Genomic DNA, 22,408 nt, shown 5'->3' with positions numbered 1-22,408 from the left:
ATGAATGGAAAATTACTCTATTTGATTTCGTTTTTGGAGTCACAGTAATTCTGATGGGGCGCTTAAAGTACACAATTCAATTTATTTGCAACAAATTTGCAATTCCCTCTTTCCCCCAACCGTTACGGTAGCAACGGTGAATCATTTTTTCCCCATTCTTCGTTTATTTTGACACTATTACATTCGAGAAACTTCTAGATTCAAAGGTTTTTGGAATAACGTGTGATAGTGCAGTGATACTCAAAAGGGACTATTGTGGAAAGGGGGAAGAAAAAATGCGAATCACACACCTCATTCAGTTACATGCACTCTTCGTCTCACAAACCTTGCGAAAATGGTCGCGCCACGTGACGATTGATAGAGGGGATAGCGTGGATATTAGGAAATTATTACCTCTCAGAGTGACGTATGTCACGGAGAGGTTCTAATTTCAACGTGTCTGTCTGTCTGTCTGTCAGGCTGTTGCTATTGGCTTACACCCCAGAGGACCGCGTTCACAGTTTCCGGAAAATTCAAAACTTGAATCTATCCACAAATCAACTGGCCACTATTTCTTTATCTGACAAGTCAATTGTCTATAGTGCAGTGATACTCAAAAGGGACTATTGTGGAAAGGGGGATGGAAAAATGCGAATCACACACCTCATTCAGTTACAGGCACTCTTCGTCTCACAAACCTTGCGAAAATGGTCGCGCCACGTGACGATTGATTGAGGGGATAGCGTGGACATTAGGAAATTATTACCTCTCCGAGTGACGTATGTCACGGAGAGGTTCTAATTTCAACGTGTCTGTCTGTCAGACTGTTGTTATTGGCTTAGACCCCAGGGGACCGCGTTCGCAGTTTCCGAATCGAAGCTAATGTGTTCGCTATTTCCGGACCACATTCACAGTTCCCTGAAAATTCAAAACTTGAATCTATCCACAAATCAACTGGCCACTATTTCTTAATCTGACAAGTCAATTGTCTATTCCACATGAATACCAATCTGTACTTATTGGCTTCAAACACCATCTTCTGGACTATGTCCATTCCACATGGACACAAATCTGTACACACTGGCTTCTTGCACCACCATTTTCTGGTCTTTGTTTTTGTCCATCCCACATGGACACCAGTCTGTACACCTGGCTTCTAACAATCTTCTGATCTTTGAATTTGTCCATCAAACATGGACACCAGTCTGCACACCTGGCTTCTACTCCATCATCATCTTGAAGGTTAAGACATAAGCGGCGATCGGCCACGGTTACTAGAAACGTCCGGCCTCCCAATGGCGGGGCTTCCACCAAAGGTTCACGCAATTGCGCTGTTCTTGTCCATAGCTGCGATTCGAAACCCTCATATACTATCTATTTGAGTAAGGCGAAACAAAAGTCGTATCCTTCAATTCAAACGTCAATATTAGTCAAGTCTCTCAAGAATGTTTAATTGTTCTTTTTAAAAAGGATGTGAAGGTCCATCCACACTACAGATATTTCGCACGCCTCGCACGCGTTGCCAGATCGCTAGCTTGGCGCGCTTCGCTCGCATCTCGTCCACACACACGAAGTTTATTTTCCATATTAAGGAGCGCAAGCGCCACGCCTGTTTGTTTCAACCAATGCCGGAGCTTCGAAGTCAAGTTTGCTCCTTTGCCTTTCTCAGCTTTATGTATTCTGTTGTGCACATCCTTAATTTCGGGACTAAATTACGAAAATCTCCGTCTATCTCACGGTCATCGAATACTTTCCAAAACCCATACTCTTCTTTTATTCTTAATTTTCATATTATTTCTACGATTTATTAAAAGTAGACAAAATATCATGAGATTATTCATTTCTAAAAACTGCTTGCGGTGTGTTTCACCTATCGACGCCATCTTAAAAAGATCACGTGATTCATTGCCTCTCCTGATTGGCTGCGTAGGCGCGTACGACGCGAAAATGTTTGAAATTTCAAACAAATTTTCTTGGTGCTGCGTACAGAGCGATCTCGCGTGCGAAGCAAATATTTTGAGTGTGAACGAGGCGCGTAACTGGCGTGCGAAGCGCGCGCGCGAGCGAAACTGAAAAATACCTCTAGTGTGGACGGACCTTAACGCTGAATAAGGTAAATAACTAACGAAGAAAATTTATTATAATAATTATATTTATTTTAGTATTTAAGATAATCTTTTCTCTCAACTCAAAATTAATACGGAAAGGGTAAAACAGCAGTCTATGTGTTTGTATGTGTGTGTCTGTCCATTGTTACACTAGTGCACCGCGTTAGCAGTGTAACGTTGCCCGGATATGTAACGTTATAAGTCTCTCTACTAGCGCGATTTTAACTAGCGAATGTAGGAGATGTTAAAAATAGACTCTTCGTTTTGAGGGTAGAAACTGAAATGATATTTTATTATTCGGAACAACAGAATCCCCCAAGTCAACCCTGTCATAAAACCATTCGGAGAGAGTTTCTTAACATCTCTCCGCCAAGTCATCAAGCCATAAATTTAGGTAGATTCTTGGAAACTGCAATTAGTGCCTAATGGCATCCTAGTCCGGGAGCTCAGGGTCACGAGGACCACCCCAGCTAAGATGACAATAGGACACCCTGAATATTGGAGAGTATGGAGACGCGCGGCTTTTAGCGCCTATACGGCGAGTGAGTAGCCGGCTGTTACACCACCCCCTCCCTAGCCCCAGTTTGTCCTCAACTGGACCACCTCGTATCACGCCCAAGCAAACGCGACCGAACGAATTAATCGTGATTTAAAACCGATGCTCCGTGCCTACATTGAGGATGACCAAAAGACGTAGGACGTTTATGTAACGGATTTCGCCTTTGCGATAAACAGCGCCGTACATGAAACGACAGGTGTCACGCCTTCGGAATTGGCCACGGGGAGGAAAGAGGAAACTCCGTGGACCGCTGGAGAGATTCCTAGCGGAGAAATTACCCCCAATTCGTTCGTTAAAGAAACGGGAATTCAATGAAACGACCCGATCGAGGTTTGACCATCTCAACGAAAATGTCGTAGAGCAGATTCGGAAATCAAAGGAGAAACAAAAGAAGTACTATGACCAACACCGGCGCGAGACTACGTTTAATCCGGGTGAACCAATTCTATTGAAAACACACCACCTTTTGGGTGCTTCAAAGGGTTTTAGCGCGAAACTCGGTGATCTCTATGACGGGCCTTACCGCCTGGGGGATCAAAACGCAAACTCTCCCGTAAATTTCACGGTATACTCTCTTAAGAGACAAAACCTGGGTACCCACCACGTAGACAAAATGAAAGAATACGTGGAACGAGAGGGTGAGACAGGTCTAGGGAGCTGTTTCAACAATCCTTTTTAAGTAACTTGCCTTGCCACTCACCCAGAATGATATTTTGACTTTTGAGCCGTTTCCCATGCGGTTCCTTCCTATACTTTTTCAACGCAACATACTTATCATTGCATTTCGACGTGGCAATTAATGCTACTCTTCTTCACTTAAATTCGTCAATAGGTTTTTCTGTGAAAAGCTTTAACGTCAAAGACGTGTTGCGGTGTGTGGGTGGGGGTGTGTTTGTGAGTTAACCCAGGTTACACGATAAAAAAAACGTGGATAGAAACCGATTAAGGAAAGATCCACCTTGGAGCCTGTAATATAAAATAATTGCGAAAGGCAGTACATTAGTGCTATGATATGAGATAACAGTAATAGACGTAAAACCTCAGATTAATAACCCTGGACCGAGCACAACCGGTCGTTTTCAATTAGTATTACCTGGTGGCATCCTCAGACGATATAACGTAGAACTTTGTCACCCCATGCAGATGACGTAAACGGGTATTTTACGTCATTCAAATTAAGCTGATGATATTAGATTTTTTCAAAAACGCCTAGGAAACGTTGTTCTTAGTAAAAAATGTTTTTCGGGACGCTTGTTAAGAAAATATCCTCTTCTGGCTCTTCGAAGTATATGGGAAGAAACAATAATGCCCTTGTCAAAGGCTTCACCCGGTTATATTGTGGCAACCCTCAAGTTTATTATTCATTTGATGGGCACCTGTATCAAAGCCAATTTATTGAAAAGGGTATATTCGAAATATTTTCTTTATCAGGAATGAATGGAGGGGAGTTGGAATGGCTAAGGTCAAATCATAATTAATCAAAAATGTCTTGATTAGAATCAAGACCTAAGGATCAAATATTAATTTTTCTTTTTAATTGAAACTAGGCATGCTTAAGAAAAAACAACGTTCCATTACCTTTTTCGGTTGAAATAACATATTTTAATGGTAAACAATTTCAAAAATTTACTTATCTCGGCTTTTCGACTACAATTCCATTCCCCGAAAACATTTTATCATTACATTAATTACTTTTAAGAGAGTACGTGTATGTCAATGCGTTTTGAAAGGTGGAACATTTTAATTATTCTAAAACCATGACGGCAAATTCAATAGGGACAGAATGATTTTTACTCGTGGTTTTGCAAAATGATGTAATATCAAGTGTATTTTAGTATCATGTTCAAACTCGTGACTTCGGTCGGAGGGACGTCAATTCCCCAAGCCATTGAGGAAACATATAATTGGAACCTTTCCCTTTTGCAACTCTTTAGAACAATAAGTTCATAAAAGCATGTCCATTTCTCTAGTCAGGATTTTTCAACAGTAAACCAGCTCTTAAAATGAGAAAGTCGTGGTTGTCAAAAACTGCAGTGCATGCTTGTTTTTCAACGGTCCTCAAATCTGAATTCTTTAATAATCTAGCGCAACAATCGCAAGATGTGTCGTGAAATTCATTCGTATCACGCTCAGCTCTAGCAAATTGTTTAGCGTAGAAAGCCAAGATTTCACTCTCATCGAGACAAGGCCTTATATCGTTCTCACCGCCTTTCGTCGCCTCGTTTTCGGCATTTGCCATTTTTAATCCACGTGCCTCCACAACTTTACTAATTTTGGGTATATCATTTTGAAGAGATTCGTAATCACCATGCTCAATCTCATCGGTCAATGTTGAAAAAGCATTAAGCAACGCTCTAACGGAGTAGATTTTACTCAAAATGGTTCTAATTCCCGAGTAATGCGGAGCCAGCTCTCTGAAGGCCCTCAAGTAACTTTGGCATTCCTCGCTTTCAGAGCAATAGTAGAAATGACCAAGATACGGCAAAACTTTAACTTCAAAATCTCAATCGTCCAATGGATTTCTGGCAAAACTTATTTTTGTAGGATCAAACGTCAAAACCAGAACAAAAAAGTTGATTCAAGACGCTATCACTGGCCTTTGTCGCCTGATTAATGAAAGCTATGACTTTAAAAATAGTCCGCTCTCTAACGTTGCAAATGTCACTGCATTCCCAATACGAAGCTTTTTCTTTGATTTCAATAAACCCAGATTCGTTAATTACGATATTCGCTTTGGGATTTTTGTCCTTTGAAACGTTTTCTACTGCATTGAATAGATTCGTGACAACACCGAAATCATTAACTTGCAATTAGCGTTCAATGCCTCTGTTCAGTCTTTTCTGGTCAATAAAATTACCAGTTTCATCAACCCATAATTCATTAACGTTTTCGCCGCTACGAGAGCTTTCTCGTAGCACCTTTATTAGAAGACCATTTTCGTCGAACTGCAAAATTTTTTCAAAACGTGTTTCGTGGTCCTCGTTTTTTAAAATTCTACCATCATTCCCCAAAGTAAAATATGTTGTCTCGTGATAAAAAGCTTCTTCGAGACTATTGTGAAGCCTTTTTCCTCCAATGACTTTGATTAAATTGTCACTATCCACCAATCCAATTTCTTGCACTTTCTTGGCAGAACTTTTGAAATCTTCAATAAGTAACGAACGCCTTGCCTAGAAGGCCGAATATATTTGCCTTTTTAAGTGAAATGTTTTTCCAGATACCAACTGGCATTGGAGTTTGTGGGATGTAAATTTGGAACTTTGCTTTTTTACCTCTCCGAGTGACGTATTCACGGAGAGGTATTACACCGGCCGTGTCTGTGTGTCTGTCAGACCCCACGTGACCGAGTTCGCAGTTTGCGTATCGGAGCAAACAAATACCCGATTTCCGGAACGCGTTCGCGGTTCACGGAAATTTGACCATTCATCTACCAACACCAGTCTTTACTAACTGGCTTCTAAGTGTCGCACATGGACACTAGTCTGTACTTGCTAGCTTCCAAGCACAACCATCTTCTGTTCTTCGTCTTTACCACATAGACACCAATCTGCAACATTGGCTTCTTACACCACCATCTACTGGACTTTCGTCCATACCACATAGACACCCATCTGCAACATTGGCTTCAAACACCACCATCTACTGGACTTTCGTCCATGCCACATAGACACCAATCTGCAACATTGGCTTCAAACACCACCATCTACTGGTCTTTCGTCTATACCACATAGACACCAATCTGTAACATTGGCTTCTATTCCATCATCGTCGTTAGGCTTAAGATGTACGCGGCAAGCGGCTAGGGTTACGAGAAACGTCTAGCCTCCCAATGTCAGGGCTTCCACCATCGGTTCACGCGAATGCGTTTTTATTCTACAGGGCCGGTAGGCCCTTGTAGATATGACTTGATACCGTTTTGTAACGTTAAAGTAATATTCACCCGCTTTTGTGAATTTCCTATGGAGATTAACATGGGTTTTTCGTGATTTTTCCCCACCGATAACTTAAAAACTACAGCGAAGATACTTTTCGGAATTATCTTAAATTAACAATTAAGTATTCAGGGTGTGCTATCAGCCAGTTTGATCAAAACAATTAAGTCTAAGTAGGTTAATTTTATTTAATTACAGAAGTACGGCTTTGACCACCATCGTGATTGGACATTATAATTAGCTAAATCTCTTGGAAAACTCGGTATTATTACGTATCTGTAGTGTGGTGGTTATCACGTCCGCTTCACACGCGGAAGGTCCCAGGTTCGAGCCCTGGTAGATACATGTATTGACCATCGTGATTGGACATAAGAATTAGCTAGATCTCTTGGCAAACTCAGTGTTATTACGTATCTGTAGTGTGGTGGTTATCACGTCCGCTTCACACGCGGAAGGTCCCAAGTTCGAGCCCTGGTAGATACATGTATTGACCATCGTGATTGGACATAAGAATTAGCTAGATCTCTTGGCAAACTCAGTGTTATTACGTATCTGTAGTGTGGTGGTTATCACGTCCGCTTCACACGCGGAAGGTCCCAGGTTCGAGCCCTGGTAGATACATGTATTGACCATCGTGATTGGACATAAGAATTAGCTAGATCTCTTGGCAAACTCAGTGTTATTACGTATCTGTAGTGTGGTGGTTATCACGTCCGCTTCACACGCGGAAGGTCCCAGGTTCGAGGCCTGGTAGATACATGTATTGACCATCGTGATTGGACATAAGAATTAGCTAGATCTCTTGGAAAACTCAGTGCTACCACGTATCTATGGTGCAGTGGTTATCACGTCCGCTTCACACGCGGAAGGTCCCAGGTTCAAGCCCTGGTAGATACATGTTTTGACCATCGTGATTGGGCGCTTGAATTAGCTAGATCTCTTGGAAAACTCAGTATTACAACGTATCTATGGTGTAGTGGTTATCACGTCCGCTTCACACACGGAAAGTCCCAGGTTCGAGCCCAGGTAGATACATGTTTTAACCATCGTGATTGGACATAATAATTGGTTAGATCTCTTGGAAAACTTAGACTTACCTCGTGTCTGTGGTGTAGTGGTTATAATAAATATTTAACAATTATTTCACTTCACTTGGTTTGATAATGTGACATAGGTGGCATACTTTTTCCCTACTTTTAAAACCATTAAACTAAGTAATATTAGAAGTTCAACAGATTGTCAAAAAAAGATGCTAAAAGCCACTGTAAATGGTGCTTAAATGCCTAATATTTCCTTAATACTTCCAAATAATATATAGTAAATGGCGTGAATTGATCATAGAAATGGGGTTAAAGTACACCCTAAATGATGTCTTTTTTGGCACTGGAAAAAACAGCATATATGGTGTTTGAATGCACCATTATATTTTAGAGTGCTAATGTATGACGGTAAAGCAATCATAATTATTCAAAATTTAATTACATTAAGACTGAAGTGACAGATATTATATAAAAACGTCTTGGTTTGGACCAAGGCCGAAAAAACAAACGATATGTGTGAGGTTTATCAATTGACTGAAGTTTCAGATATTGAAATTTTTTTCTAGTTATTTTTATCCACTCAATCCTTAATCAATATTTAATTCAATCAACTGATTTTACTGTTAATCGATCTAGTCCCTCTAAATTAATTGAAAAAATTACATATCTACGCTTTTTCAAGAACAATTAATTTCATGATAAAATGTTTTCGGAAAATGTAATTTTTCTTGAAAAAGCGTAGATATGTAATTTTTCCAATTAATTTAGAGGGACTAGATCGATTAACAGTAAAATCAGTTGATTGAATTAAATATTGATTAAGGATTGAGTGGATAAAAATAACTAGAAAAAAATTTCAATATCTGAAACTTCAGTCAATTGATAAACCTCACACATATCGTTTGTTTTTTCGGCCTTGGTCCAAACCAAGACGTTTTTATATAATCTATTATTGGTTTCAAGATACACGCGGCGATCGGCTAGGGTTACGAGAAACGTCTAGCCTCCCAATGGCAGGGCTTCCACCAAAGGTTCACGCGAATGCGTTTTTATCTATTATTATGATGGAAACGAATCGTATATATATCCCAAAATTTGAAAAAAGCGGGCAAGAAGGGTACCCTTCACTTTAAACGTCAATATTAGCAAAGTTTCGAAAGATATTAGGAACAACTTTATTTTAAACGATTTAACTATTTTTAAAGTTATTTACTGGCCATTAAAATAATTAAAAATAATTATATTTATTTAAATATTAAAGATAAACCCAAGTACCGAAGTCGTTAAATCATTGCCTCCTATATCTATCAAGGCCCGTGCATTGCGTTATATTTCCTACATTGCCTCTTATATCTATATAGGCCCGTGCATTGCGTTATATTTCCTACATTGCGTCCTGTATCCATCAAGGCCCACGCATTGTGATATATTTCCTTCATTGCCTCCTATATCTATTGAGGCCCGTGCATTGCGATATATTTTTGAGAACAACAACGAAATGGGAAGCTCCTCTCAGAACCATAATAATTTGTTTTCTCTGTTATATGAAATGAAAATATGGATAATATTTTCGGCAATTCGATTTGAATGGCTCTTTCTGATGTATCATTCTCTCAGCACTGTTCATAATGGACAGGAACGTAGAGATTCGAGACACTAGGAATTACGATTATGTTTCAAATCCTCTGTAATGAGGGCTTAAAGGCTTGGAGTGAGTCGAAAAATAAATACACATCCTATTTTTTAGTTGTACCATGCGTACCACAATGTTGCCAGGCGTTTATTGAAGGATGCTTGGGTACTAGTACAGACTGTTACGTCTACCAAGTTTCCTAGCATCCAACAATAAATAGGATTCATAAAAGCCAGTGTTAAGCGCATGTCATGGGTCAAGTCGTTAAATATATCGACGCAGTTAAATAGCTGATGGCATTATTTTATCCACTTTCTCATTGCGTTTCGAGAGGAAGTTCAACTTTAGCACGGACGGCAGATGGCGCTCTTAACCTTCTACCCCCAAAAATCGCTGTTGTCTGCTCGTTTTCCCCTTCCGCGTTTTTTCGTTATAAACTTATGATTTAGCGAACTGTTAAGACAAAATTTCATATTTTCTAAGACAGTTAAGCAGCTACTCCTTTCATCTTACTCCCAGTTAGATTTAACCTTGTTAAAACATAATCAGATGAATTTGAGTTACAATGTCGTAAAATCCTGTGCATACAGTTACCTAGGAGTGATAGAGACATTTTTAATGATGCCTAGAGATGATAAACTTAAGCGAAATTGTTTTACGTTTGAATAAAAATACCGCTTCCAGTAGTGGGTTTATAGTACTCCTTGTTTGTGTAAGATTAGTGTAGCTGTAGAGCATAATCATGGTAAACGCTTAAAAATATATATTTTCAATAAAAACACCGCTTCCACTAGTGGATTTATACTCCTTGTTTGTGTAAGATTAGTGTAGGTGTAGAGAGTAATCATTATAAACGCTTAAAATTATATTTTCAAAAATGAGGAATATAGAACATTTATTTTGTATCAAAAAATATTTTGGTGCTTAGATTGCTTTAGAAAAATCCAAACGGCTAGGTATTGGTAAAAAAGACATGTGTAAGCTATTTGTAGATGAGATAATGTTTTACATGTTTTAAATGAGGCTAAAACTTCCACTATTGTGTCTAAAAAAGTGTTGGCAATGTATATTTTTTAAATATGACGGAATTGCGGTTGATATGATAGCGCCTATTTGCGAAAAAAAACTTTTTTTAAACAGTTGATAGAATTTAAAAGGAAGAAGTTAAACGTTAAATTTGCTCGATTAATTTTGTTCGGAAAATAATATATTTAAGCGCTACGTATTACTGAAGGAGATTGATTTTGCCAATCTTTGTGAGTGTTTAACTGTTTAATAATTATTTTGGTTAAGTGGGAGCCTAGCTTATGTGTAACTGGGTTGTGGCTTCCATGTTTTGGGGACATTTGCTTTTTGTGTGGCGAGGTATGATTCAGCTTTGATATGGACAAATGTTACAAATCGTACTGGTAGACTAAGAATACGGTTGAGGTATAGCGAGAGACTAGAGTTTCCACAGCAATTGAGAAATATTGAATAGGCTTGAACAATTGACTATTTTAAAATTGAATTCCTGCACTTGCAAAGAATTAAAAAAAGCGATAGATGCATATATTTAGGTTGTTTAAGGGGTAGTGATAGTCATCTCCACTCGGAGAGGTAATATTTTGGCTTTCCCAACTTGTACATGAATTAGCAGAAGTTTTTTTGACAGCAAACGTTCCGTAAGTCGCGTGATCAAAAACCTCTTGAAACTTTCGGCAATCATCTTTTTATTTTTTGTTTTAAAAATTCCTTTGTTGAAGGAGATTTTTTAACATAATAGTTGGCAGGATTCGCACCACCTTTTCTTTGTCGCGAAGTGCCACCTATTTTGGGGGCCTGCAAAACCTTTTTTTGTTGAACTTGTCAATAAAGACTTACGATTACGTTCACACTCGATTTTTTACTCTGAGAGAGCTGTTTTTTTTAAATAGTACCTTTTACACCTAACTCGGTTTGATACAGAGTTTTCCAAAATCTTATTAACCCTAGCCTGAGCTTGGTCTTTCAACGCAATTCGCTTTAAATATTTTAAGTGATTTTTTTGTTTCTTAGCACGTAGCAGCGAAACCATTTTAGTTCTCTTTCAGAGCCAGAAAGGCATCTTTTAAAGCCAGAAAGGACTCCCTCTCTGTTGAACCACGAAAAAAGGTTTCTTTGTTGAACCACGAAAAAAGGTCTCTCTGTTGGACCACGAAAAAGGTCTGTTCTACCACGAAAAAAGGTCTCTTTGTTGAACCACGAAAAAAGGTCGGTCTGTTGAACCACGAAAAAAGGTCTCTCTGTTGGACCACGAAAAAAGGTCTCTCTGTTGGACCACGAAAAAAGGTCTCTCTGTTGGACCACGAAAAAAGGTCTCTCTGTTGGACCACGAAAAAAGGTCTCTCACACATAAACACAAACACAAATACAAAGAATGAAGCAAGAAAAATTTTCTTACCTTTAAAAAGACACTAAGAAATTGCAATGTACAGCTTAGTCCACTTTTAGAAAAGCGTCAAACCTAAGCCAACTGAAACGATGCTCAGCAAACTTCACAGCTGAAAATAAGAAAACCCAAAACTCAATAAAATGTAATTAGGCTTACCTATAAGCTTTCACGAGTGAAGTGAATGTCTTTGTCTGAATTAAAAGCACGCGTGCCGTCACTGCCGTGATCGGACGAACTTCACATACAGTTCAGTTCAGCTCAAATGTAGACCAAAACATTGAGAGTGAAAAAATTTATTTGTAGCAGTCGCACTCGCTGGGGCCTACTTAGCCATAGCCAACTCGATTACGCAACCACCTGTACACGTTTTCCCCTCCAGTAGTCCAGGCCCATCATCCTCCTTACTCGATGGAAAATTTCAGCTGGTCAAGTTGCTACCGATCTTCTCCAAGCTTGTGTTTATACTCTATGGAAGGTCGTTCCATGGTGGGAGATTTAAAACGGCATTATTTTATTAACCATCTTCGGTCAATTTTTTGCTCCGTATAGTATGTTTCATGAGACGCTCTCATTGTACAAACAAACAGTTGATAGCATATTCGTACATAAACACTGTATTATCGGTTTATTCGCACTGAAGTTCTTTCAAGATCCATAGTTTGAAGTAAAAAATTTCACTACTACCCGTTTTGAGTCAAGGATAGTTAGTGGCGGTAACCATCTTAAATATATAGGCTCTTATGCCTCTGTGGTTGGCAGTAAGTTTGGCAACGATCATTTTTACATTTGCGCGAAATTTACAACCTTAAACCGCTTTGTGAATTGTGATACACAGTGTTCCTTTTTTGCTATATTCACGTTGGCGTCTGCTTATCCTCCTAAATTGTTGTGAATATTGAAATTCTAGCCATAGTGGGTGACAAGATCATTCGTTAACATATTTTCCAGATCATGTTTAAGTGAACACTGCACTTTTGCAACGTTAACAGCAATAGGGTTGATAATTGATTTTTACCAAATTCAATTCAGAAGACTTCATTATACATTAACATATTTTCCTTCATCAACTGTACATTCAAGTAATTATTTTTATATTTACTCGACACTTTACTTTAAAACACTTGTTCCGCTAGATTTTGATCAATACTAATTGATGATCTGTGGCAAATAACACTTACTGCCTCGAAACTTCTGTTCCAGTTATTTCAAATATGACAAGGTGTAAATTGGAAATAATTTTAATTGTAAGAACAGAATAAACTTAAATACTGAATAGATTTTTAGTAGGGTTTGGATCATTTGACTTTATTTATTATTAGAATTTCTTACAGCCTAACTTACTGTCCAGCAGATGAAAATTACGTGAAACACCCAATAAAGCGCAATGTCATAGTACCTTCCTGGCTTATCATCCTGTGATACAAAGCACCTTAAATTTAATTCATTCCGCATTTTCAAAATAAAAATACCAGAAATAATTGCGTAGAAATATAAATTATCATGTAAATAAAACTATGACGTAAATAAATAGGACGGTGACTATTGACAGACATTGTGTGGCAATAGCCTCACCCATAAATTAATTATTTCTATGTTTTGCAATAGTTCTTTTATTGACAATAATCAAGTAAAATAATTTAAAACAAAAAAATTAAATAATAAAAATATTTTAAATGAAAAAAAACGTTTGTTACATAACTTCTAATAACAAAAAAGAGATATTTAAAGAAAATTATGACAATTAAAAAAGAATGAATAATTAAAAAAAATATTCTTTGTTGATTGTCACACTGCAGTTAAAAAATTAATATATATTATTAAATATTTGTATAGTCTAAAGCTCCACCTCCAATTGCCTGATGATTTTTTCATCTTCAGCGGCAACCCGCTGTCGGCCTTGAAGAGTGGCCACCACCTCAAGGAGGGGCGCCACCTCCGACCCCGCCGCCACCTCACTCTCCGTCTCCACCTGGGACCCTTCCGCCCCCTCGGAGTCCATTGGTGGGGGCATCTGGGAGCCCTCGCCCCCCTTAAGCTCCATCCCCTCCCCCTCGGCCTGCATCGGCGGAGGTATCTGGGACCCCTCCAGCTCCATCCCCTCCCCCTCGGCCTGCATCGGCGGGGGTATATGGGACCCCTCCGCCCCCTGCGCCGCGACTTGCGGGCGCGCTTTTTGGCTTCGTGGGCCTGTTTCATTAATAATAAAATTTTAGAATACGGGCATTTGAAAATTTATATCGTTTAGCAATGAATGAAGAACTATACCATGTCGGCCCCAGCAATCTCGAGCTAAGTGGCCGTAGCGTTGGCAGTGATTGCAGCGGCGTCTTCTTCCGCTGCCGCAACTACGGCCACAATTTTGAGCGCCCCCGCGCCTGACTCAACCCTTCCGGGCCCTCGCCCTCTAATGGGCTCACGCCCTCTGGTGGGCTCACGCCCTGTGCTGGGCCCACGCCCACGCATTGCGCTGGGCCAACGCCCACGGCCCGATTCAGTGTAAGGGGCACCGCCCTGGTTAAAATTGACGTTGACCGTCGAATTTGCACCGGTCACCGTAAAATATCTCTCCATATTGAAACAAAATTTGGAAATAAAGAATTTTGAAATGGGATTTCGTGGGAACTCTGGTGTGGAAGGAGCCTAGGTTTTTGCGCCAAATTACTAGTTATAATTTTAGTGTGAAGTGTAAGAACTGTTTTTGAAACCAAGTACCATTTATTATTCAGACGGGGATTAGAAACCCGGTAGAATAAACCAAAGTTTGTTTCATAAAATGATATATAGTTAGTGCCATATAACACTGAGTCTTTTTCATGGAAACGGGATCAATTCCTATTCAAAATCCGAGTAACTGCCATTCCGCTAATACTCACGAAAAGGACGCTGCTATCCGAGATTGCTAAAATATACGATCCTGTGGTCGTCCAAGCGATGATTCTAATGCAAGATGTTTGGAAAGAGAAGATTGCTTGGGATGAACAACCGTCGGTTTCCATTCGGAAGCAGTGGCAGGACTTCCAAGTATCCTTCGCTTAATTAATTCAAAACGTAAGACTGGATCGATGGACACATTATTCCGAGAAGATTACCGAGCTCGAGCTACATAGGTTCTCAGATGCGTCAGAGAAAGCGTATGCGGGTGTCGTCTATCTACGATCGATAGACACCTTTGGAAACGTGAAGATATCGCTACTTACCTCGAAAACGAAAGTTGCTACATACCACGACTGGAACTCAGTGGGGCACTGTTACTCTCGGACCTTATGGAAACTGTCAAGGAATCGTTGAAAGTCTCGTTCGACCGGGTCCACGCTTGGACGGATTCTACGATAGTACTTTGCTGGCTTGCCTCATGTCCACGGCGTTGGAAGATGTTCGTGGCAAATCGTGTGTCTCGAATACAAGAAGTCATTCCCGGATCGAATTGGAGTCATGTACTGGGGACCGAGAATCCCGCCGACGTCGCGTCCCGAGGAATTGCGGAACATGAATTAAGCAATCATCCGCTTTGGTGGCGTGGACCATCATGGTTGTCGGACCTTACATTGAATCTTAACTCATCTGTCCAAGCCATGGATACTGACTCAATAAACACGGCCAAAATTGAAGAAAGGGTTACCATTGTCGTCGCAAGAACCCATGTAGTCAACATGGCCATGCTCACGAGATACTCAACGCTACTGCGACTTCGCCGTATTACGGCATGGATCTATCGATTCTTCAACAACTGCGCCATCAAGCATGAAATTCAAGTTAATCAACATTCAGCAGCTTCCACTCGGATTACTGGTCCACTCACAACTGCGGAATTAGAGGCGGCGACGGTGGTTTGGGTCAAGACGGTACAGTCATATTCATTTGCCAAAGACATCGAAGACTTACAAGAAGGAAGGTCCCTGTCGCATAAAAGCAAGCTGTTAAGTCTACGACCAGCATTGGATACAAATGGGCTACTACGTGTTGGAGGACGTTTAAATCAAGGAGATTTCGGACACGATATGAAGCATCCAATTCTACTTCCAAGACACCACCGATTCACTGAAATGGTGATACAAGAAGCACACATACAGCATCTACATACGGGAGCCCAACTAGTACAGAGCATAATTTCAATGAAATACTGGATTATTCGAGCTAGAGATGACATTCGACATCAAATTCGGAAATGTGTTACATGCACGAGGTACCGCAAGCACCGCATTTTGGAGGCATATGGGAGGCAGGCGTGAAGTCCATGAAACATCATTTGCTCAGAGTAGTGGGTCAGACTCGCCTAAAGTTCGAAGAATTCACAACCATTACAACTCAGATTGAGGGATGTCTTAACTCTCGGCCGCTGACACCACTCTCGTCTGACCCAAAAGATCTCCGAGCACTCACCCCTGGGCATTTCTTGATAGGTGATTCGCTCCAATCAATTCCGGACCCAAACCTTCTGCACCTGCCTATCTCAAGTCTTGGTCGATGGTAGTTACTAAAAAAATTGAAACAAGACATCCATAAACGTTGGCTACGAGAATACGTGACACGATTGCAACAACGTCCCAAATGGATGACTCCACAAAGAAATATTGTAGTCGGCGACATCGTCCTGATCAAGTCTGACGTTGCTTCTCCCACTACCTGGCCGTTAGCTAGAGTTGTACAAATCCATCCAGGACTCGACCAACTAACCAGAGTCGTGACCCTGCGAACAAGCAAGGGCGAAATACAGCGACCCATTGTGAAGCTTTGCCTACTCCCTTTGGACCAAGGAAACTCGAGTGAAGATACTACCGACGTTCATAATTGATATGGGATATCAAAGCCGGAGAATGTTAAGTCGCTGATAAGAGAAACCAACTAAAACATAATACGATCTTACACTATTGTTTTTAACTGTTATCTTTACCTCTCCGTATATTGTTACAGTTTTAGGCGATATATTTTTTAATGTTATATTTAAAGCGTTGTCAAGAAATAAACTAATCAGTGTGTTTTCAAATATGGTCGCATTCATTTCATAACTAAATTACTCCTTATCAAAGTACGAATGGTAGGTCACCGCGGCGTCTAGTCACGAACAGAACCGATATATTTTTATTGCTTTTCTTGAATTAGAATTTAGAAGAAACCACATTATGGTTTTAAAACTGGCGGTTTAACAAGTTTGTCCGGTTTCAAGCGACTTCTCACGGTAAAAATTAATAAACATATATCTTAACTAGATTTCTGCTGGATAATGAATAGTGTAATTATTTGAAGTAAATTTTTCCTTCTGATTTAATTAACTGAATTGCAAGTGAAATTTAAATTTTGTAGAAGGGAAATTATCATTTCTCAACAATTTTCCTTTTCATATAATCATTAGACCAACACAAGCGCGGGCGCTCGCTCCTCTGCTTCTGATTCTGATATAGTAAGCAATAAGTAAACAAAGCTAAGTAAAACCTATCACCAAAGGTAAACGTTTCCTAGATTATACAAAATCCCCCTACTGCTCTGTCATAATCTCCCATCATAGTGAAAATAAGAAGGTAAAAATACAATATAAAAATAATCTAAAAAAACTAGAGGCTTCCTAGTCAGCAGAGCGAATGATAGTCTAATTAGGTCCTTGACTTTCATTCATTGCAGGGTTACAAATTGGTTGAGTTGTGAGTGAAAATAACGTAGAAAGTTGCTGCTAATATGTAACCATTTTTGATTTGGAATTGTTAATTGGTGTTGCCGCTGACATTCGCTATTGTCTTTCAGTTTGACAGTACGTGATCCTAGCAGAACATTCATTACCACAAACTTAAATTTTGCGCCTTTTGAATATTGGTGAAAATGCTTTCTCGTGAAAATTTAAATAATTGTAGGTATGAAGTAGGAAAATGGAGTCTTTTATCTTTATTTACTTCCGAAACAATATTAAAACCTTTTTCAAAAAATATTGATGTTTACATTTATTTAGTTCCAATATAATATTACACCTTTTCCAAAGTTAATTTTACCCTAACTATACTTCGTAAAGTTTAATTTAACGGTTTTTTTGTAGTGTTGATTTACTTTAATACGAGTTGCAATAAAATATTAAATTGAATTGTATCCTGGCATGAGATTTGAAAATGTTTTAGCGGGTGTTTAAATTTCATGACGATTTTTCCGTCATTGTTGTCACAGGTCACCAAAAAACTATTATTTTGGATTAATTTCACGTTAATTATAGTTATTAAGCTCTCTTACTAGAGTTAATTTAGTTTATTACGTAAGTTGAACAAGAAATTCTCCTTAAACGCAAAGCTTAGTGGAGTGTTTGATCCTAGCAAAACATTCATTACCGCAAACTTTTAAATTTTGCGCCTTTTGAATATTGGGAAAAATGCTTTCTAGTGATAATTTAAAAAATTGTAAGTATTAAATAGGAAAACGGAGTCTGGGTGAAAGATAAGTGTAGTTTCAACTTTAATCTGTTAGTTAAATTTAAACTAATACCAATATATTGGTTTAGCCAAATATCGGTAGCGATGGGCCAATACCAGTTTAAACCAATTCCAATAACATATCAGTTTAGTCAAGTAAAGGTATCGGCGCAACACTATCCTGAATATTATTATAAAACAGTTATAGCAACGGCTGCGGAGCTTCTGAAATTTTGAAATATTTTCAAATAAATTAAAGATAAGTTCTTCAAGTAGCAGTTCTTTTTCTAAAACATATCTTCGCTTCGCTATCCTAAAGATCAACAAGCATCACTATTTTTAACAATAACCTAAACTGTGAACCTTCAGTTCTAGAAATGAAAGCCTAAGCCAAACTAGACGCTGGAGGCTCTGAAGCTGGGGGTTCCCGCCGTCTAACGACTACGAGAGTCGAGAAAAACTACGTACGAAATCTAAGCCTTGGTCTTCCAAAAACCAATATCAAATAATATAATGAAATCAATTACCTTTAGTTTTATAACTGGATTGCTTTTTTCAACAAAATTTCGACCTAATAGCAAAGGGTGTTACAGAAAATTTATAAAATGAAATAAACATTTTAAGGCGGTAAAATACTAAAAAGCGTCGACTCAGAGTGTAGTTCCAAAACAAGTTCAACCATGGAGGCTGTATCTTCATAAGATACAGGCTCTATGCATAGCCCACTCGATCACGCGCGTCACGACGCAAGCTGCTCGCGCTTTAGCTATACACGAGCAGCGCAGCGTCCGGGAGCGCGGATCGAGTGGGCTATGCTCTATGGTTCAACTTAACTTGTTATCATGAACAAAGCTAGGCCCTCCCTTGTTCTCAATCTGGTTGAAAATTGAAGAAATGGGTATCAGCGCGCTAACAGGTTAACCTGACGTTTAACTCAAGAGCCATACTTCCGTAATTAACTAAAATTAACATACTTAGACTAAATTGTTTTTGATGACACTTGCAAAGGCACACCCTGAATACTTAATTGTTAAATTAAGAGTATTCCGAAAAGTAACTTCTAGTTTTTCAGTTAGAGGTGGTTAAATATCGCGAAAAACCCCATGTTAATCTCCATAGGAAAATTGGTAAAAGCATGTGAGTTTTGCTTTAACGTTACAAAAGAGTATCAAGTCATATCTACAAGGGCCTACCGGCCCTGTAGAATGTCGCGAAGTGCCACCTATTTTGGGGGCCTGCAAAACCTTTTTTTGTTGAACTTGTCAATAAAGACTTACGATTACGTCCACACTCGATTTTTTACTCTGAGAGAGCTGTTTTTTTAAATAGTACCTTTTACGATTGTCTACCATTGGGTCGAATCCCATTGGATCGAATGTCTCGTTCGACCGAATCCCATTAGACCGAATACCGCAATTTGGGCGGTTTTCCAATCATGAATTTTCCTTTCAATCCTATTTTTCTATTGATTTTCCTATTAAACTTCTTGTTATTGCAGAAAATACTAAACCAAACGTAACCTAATACAACAGTAATGTTTTGGAAAAGGCATATTTTTGGAGAAGTCAATGAAGCTAAATTTCAATATTTTGGAAAAGGCGTAACATTGTTAAATGATTTATAAATTATTACTAACCTAATTTAACCAAACCTAACCTAACATAGAAGTAATGTTTTGGAAAAGGCATATTATTTGAGAAGTCAATGAAGCTAAACGTCAATATTTTGGAAAAGGCGTAACATTGTTAAATGAATTATAAAATATTACTAACCTAACCTAACCTAACCTAACCTAACCTAAACTAACCTAACCAAACCTAACCTAACCTAACCAAACCTAACCAAACCTAACCAAACCTAACCAAACCAAACCTAACCTAACCAAACCTAACCAAACCAAACCTAACCTAACCTAACCTAACCTAACCAAACCTAACCAAACCTAACCAAACCTAACCTAACCAAACCTAACCAAACCAAACCTAACCTAACCTAACAAAACCTAACCTAACCAAACCTAACCAAACCTAACCTAACCAAACCAAACCAAACCAAACCTAACCTAACCAAACCAAACCAAACCAAACCTAACCTAACCAAACCTAACCTAACCAAACCAAACCTAACCTAACCTAACCAAACCTAACCAAACCTAACCTAACCTGACCTAACCAAACCTAACCTAACCTAACCTAACCTAACCTAACCTAACCTAACCTAACCAAACCTAAACTAACCTAACCTAACCTAACCTAACCTAACCTAAAATAACCTAACCTGACCAAACCTAACCTAACCTAAAAATAAAATTGATTTTCTTATTAAACTTCTTGATACTGCAGCAAATAATATGTGTTCACCAATAACATTCTTTAATAAATTTCAGAAAATAACTTCCATTTTTGGAAATTGTCTAACCCTAACCTAACCATACCTAACGTAATCTAGCCTTACCATTAAGAGATCTCCCTCCCAAGTACTGACGGCGCTCGATGCTGCTTAACTTCTTCGATCATCCAAATCACTTTATCCATTGCGCTACTGGAGCCCGGCAACTCAAGGAAAACGCTATGATTTTATATGTGTAAACCCATCCAATTCTGTCGAAAGCTCTCCCATTTAAATATTCCCATTCAGTAGAAAATCGCTCTTTGGGCTATAAATTGTTTTAAATTTGGCTACAATTTTAGAAATTTGAATTCGATCCAACGGGATTCTATCCAATAGGATATTACCCCTTTTACACCTAACTCGGTTTGATACAGAGTTTTCCAAAATCTTATTCACCCTAGCCTGAGCTTGGTCTTTCAACGCAATTCGCTTTAAATATTTTAAGTGATTTTTTTGTTTCTTAGCACGTAGCAGCGAAACCATTTTAGTTCTCTTTCAGAGCCAGAAAGGCATCTTTTAAAGCAAGAAAGGACTCCCTCTCTGTTGAACCACGAAAAAAGGTTTCTTTGTTGAACCACGAAAAAAGGTCTCTTTGTTGAACCACGAAAAAAGGTCTCTCTGTTGAACCACGAAAAAAGGTCTCTCTGTTGGACCACGAAAAAGGTCTGTTCTACCACGAAAAAAGGTCTCTTTGTTGAACCACGAAAAAAGGTCTCTTTGTTGAACCACGAAAAAAGGTCTCTTTGTTGAACCACGAAAAAAGGTCGGTCTGTTGAACCACGAAAAAAGGTCTCTCTGTTGGACCACGAAAAAAGGTCTCTCTGTTGGACCACGAAAAAAGGTCTCTCTGTTGGACCACGAAAAAAGGTCTCTCTGTTGGACCACGAAAAAAGGTCTCTCACACATAAACACAAACACAAATACAAAGAATGAAGCAAGAAAAATTTTCTTACCTTTAAAAAGACACTAAGAAATTGCAATGTACAGCTTAGTCCACTTTTAGAAAAGCGTCAAACCTAAGCCAACTGAAACGATGCTCAGCAAACTTCACAGATGAAAATAAGAAAACCCAAAACTCAATAAAATGTAATTAGGCTTACCTATAAGCTTTCACGAGTGAAGTGAATGTCTTTGTCTGAATTAAAAGCACGCGTGCCGTCACTGCCGTGATCGGACGAACTTCACATACAGTTCAGTTCAGCTCAAATGTAGACCAAAACATTGAGAGTGAAAAAATTTATTTGTAGCAGTCGCACTCGCTGGGGCCTACTTAGCCATAGCCAACTCGATTACGCAACCACCTGTACACGTTTTCCCCTCCAGTAGTCCAGGCCCATCATCCTCCTTACTCGATGGAAAATTTCAGCTGGTCAAGTTGCTACCGATCTTCTCCAAGCTTGTGTTTATACTCTATGGAAGGTCGTTCCATGGTGGGAGATTTAAAACGGCATTATTTTATTAACCATCTTCGGTCAATTTTTTGCTCCGTATAGTATGTTTCATGAGACGCTCTCATTGTACAAACAAACAGTTGATAGCATATTCGTACATAAACACTGTATTATCGGTTTATTCGCACTGAAGTTCTTTCAAGATCCATAGTTTGAAGTAAAAAATTTCACTACTACCCGTTTTGAGTCAAGGATAGTTAGTGGCGGTAACCATCTTAAATATATAGGCTCTTATGCCTCTGTGGTTGGCAGTAAGTTTGGCAACGATCATTTTTACATTTGCGCAGAATTTACAACCTTAAACCGCTTTGTGAATTGTGATACACAGTGTTCCTTTTTTGCTATATTCACGTTGGCGTCTGCTTATCCTCCTAAATTGTTGTGAATATTGAAATTCTAGCCATAGTGGGTGACAAGATCATTCGTTAACATATTTTCCAGATCATGTTTAAGTGAACACTGCACTTTTGCAACGTTAACAGCAATAGAGTTGATAATTGATTTTTACCAAATTCA

At 39.0% G+C, this 22,408-nt stretch overlaps 1 protein-coding gene and 6 non-coding genes across 7 annotated transcripts; all 7 read left to right on the top strand.

The window, feature by feature from the left end:
* The first annotated feature begins 6,850 nt into the window (after nt 1–6,850).
* TRNAV-CAC (transfer RNA valine (anticodon CAC)) lies at nt 6,851–6,923 on the top strand. The gene has a single exon. It is a non-coding gene; the product is annotated as a tRNA-Val (tRNA).
* Nucleotides 6,924–6,988: 65 nt separating this feature from the next.
* Nucleotides 6,989–7,061, top strand: TRNAV-CAC (transfer RNA valine (anticodon CAC)). The gene has a single exon. It is a non-coding gene; the product is annotated as a tRNA-Val (tRNA).
* A 65-nt stretch (nt 7,062–7,126) lies between these two features.
* On the top strand, nt 7,127–7,199 carry TRNAV-CAC (transfer RNA valine (anticodon CAC)). The gene has a single exon. It is a non-coding gene; the product is annotated as a tRNA-Val (tRNA).
* Nucleotides 7,200–7,264: 65 nt separating this feature from the next.
* Nucleotides 7,265–7,337, top strand: TRNAV-CAC (transfer RNA valine (anticodon CAC)). Its single transcript has one exon. It is a non-coding gene; the product is annotated as a tRNA-Val (tRNA).
* A 65-nt stretch (nt 7,338–7,402) lies between these two features.
* On the top strand, nt 7,403–7,475 carry TRNAV-CAC (transfer RNA valine (anticodon CAC)). Its single transcript has one exon. It is a non-coding gene; the product is annotated as a tRNA-Val (tRNA).
* A 65-nt stretch (nt 7,476–7,540) lies between these two features.
* Nucleotides 7,541–7,613, top strand: TRNAV-CAC (transfer RNA valine (anticodon CAC)). The gene has a single exon. It is a non-coding gene; the product is annotated as a tRNA-Val (tRNA).
* A 6,982-nt stretch (nt 7,614–14,595) lies between these two features.
* Nucleotides 14,596–15,893, top strand: LOC149622036 (uncharacterized). Its single transcript, XM_089853644.1, has 2 exons — nt 14,596–14,685; nt 14,772–15,893. The coding sequence occupies exons 1-2, from the start codon at nt 14,596–14,598 to the stop codon at nt 15,891–15,893; spliced, it is 1,212 nt and encodes a 403-aa protein (XP_089709770.1).
* The last annotated feature ends 6,515 nt before the right edge of the window (nt 15,894–22,408 follow it).

This window comes from Phalangium opilio, unplaced genomic scaffold, assembly GCF_054372755.1.
Source record: "Phalangium opilio isolate 3A_F unplaced genomic scaffold, DU_Popi_V2 ptg000200l_1, whole genome shotgun sequence".
Lineage (NCBI taxonomy): Eukaryota > Metazoa > Arthropoda > Arachnida > Opiliones > Phalangiidae > Phalangium > Phalangium opilio.
This window is presented reverse-complemented; position numbering and strand designations above follow the sequence as displayed.

Excerpts from the sequence above, each read along its gene's own strand:
- LOC149622036 (XM_089853644.1), top strand. The coding sequence starts at position 14,596 with ATGATTCTAATGCAAGATGTTTGGAAAGAGAAGATTGCTTGGGATGAA. Across the intron at positions 14,686-14,771 it reads AGCAGTGGCAGGACTTCCAA|GTTCTCAGATGCGTCAGAGA; the intron begins GTATCCTTCGCT and ends CGAGCTACATAG.